Genomic DNA, 333 nt, shown 5'->3' with positions numbered 1-333 from the left:
CAGCCCTGGTGTTACCCAAGTCCCTGCTCGGCGGTACCTGGAGAAGGAGATCAGGGCCAGGATGCCCAGCAGCAGCTCCACGGCGTAGAAGATGAGGAGGATGGCGTTGAGGATGGCTTCCAGGCGCAGGGCGTAGGTCTGCAGCAGCAGGTAATACGTGGCCATCACGGCTGCCGGGACGGTGAGGGCCAGGCTGATGGAGAGTGGCACCTTCCGCTGGCACAGGTTGCCCTTGGACCCTGCAGGGAGGTGGTTATGGGGGTGGTGGGGACACCTGGACACACACACAGGCTGGGGAAGGGGAGGTGGAGAGCAGCCCTGCAGAGAGGGACC

General features: G+C 64.6%; 1 protein-coding gene across 1 annotated transcript; it reads right to left on the bottom strand.

The window, feature by feature from the left end:
• Positions 1-37: 37 nt before the first annotated feature.
• On the bottom strand, positions 38-239 carry TMEM216 (transmembrane protein 216; the record flags this gene model as incomplete). Its single annotated transcript, XM_010176543.1, has 1 exon — positions 38-239. A coding segment is annotated over one exon (202 nt), but the record flags the coding sequence as incomplete, so codon positions are not given.
• Between the last annotated feature and the right edge of the window lie 94 nt (positions 240-333).

The sequence above is a fragment of the Antrostomus carolinensis genome, unplaced genomic scaffold (assembly GCF_000700745.2).
Source record: "Antrostomus carolinensis isolate BGI_N321 unplaced genomic scaffold, ASM70074v2 C12598513, whole genome shotgun sequence".
Classification (NCBI taxonomy): domain Eukaryota; kingdom Metazoa; phylum Chordata; class Aves; order Caprimulgiformes; family Caprimulgidae; genus Antrostomus; species Antrostomus carolinensis.
Note: the sequence above shows the minus strand (reverse complement) of the source record. Positions and strands in the feature narration are given on the sequence as shown.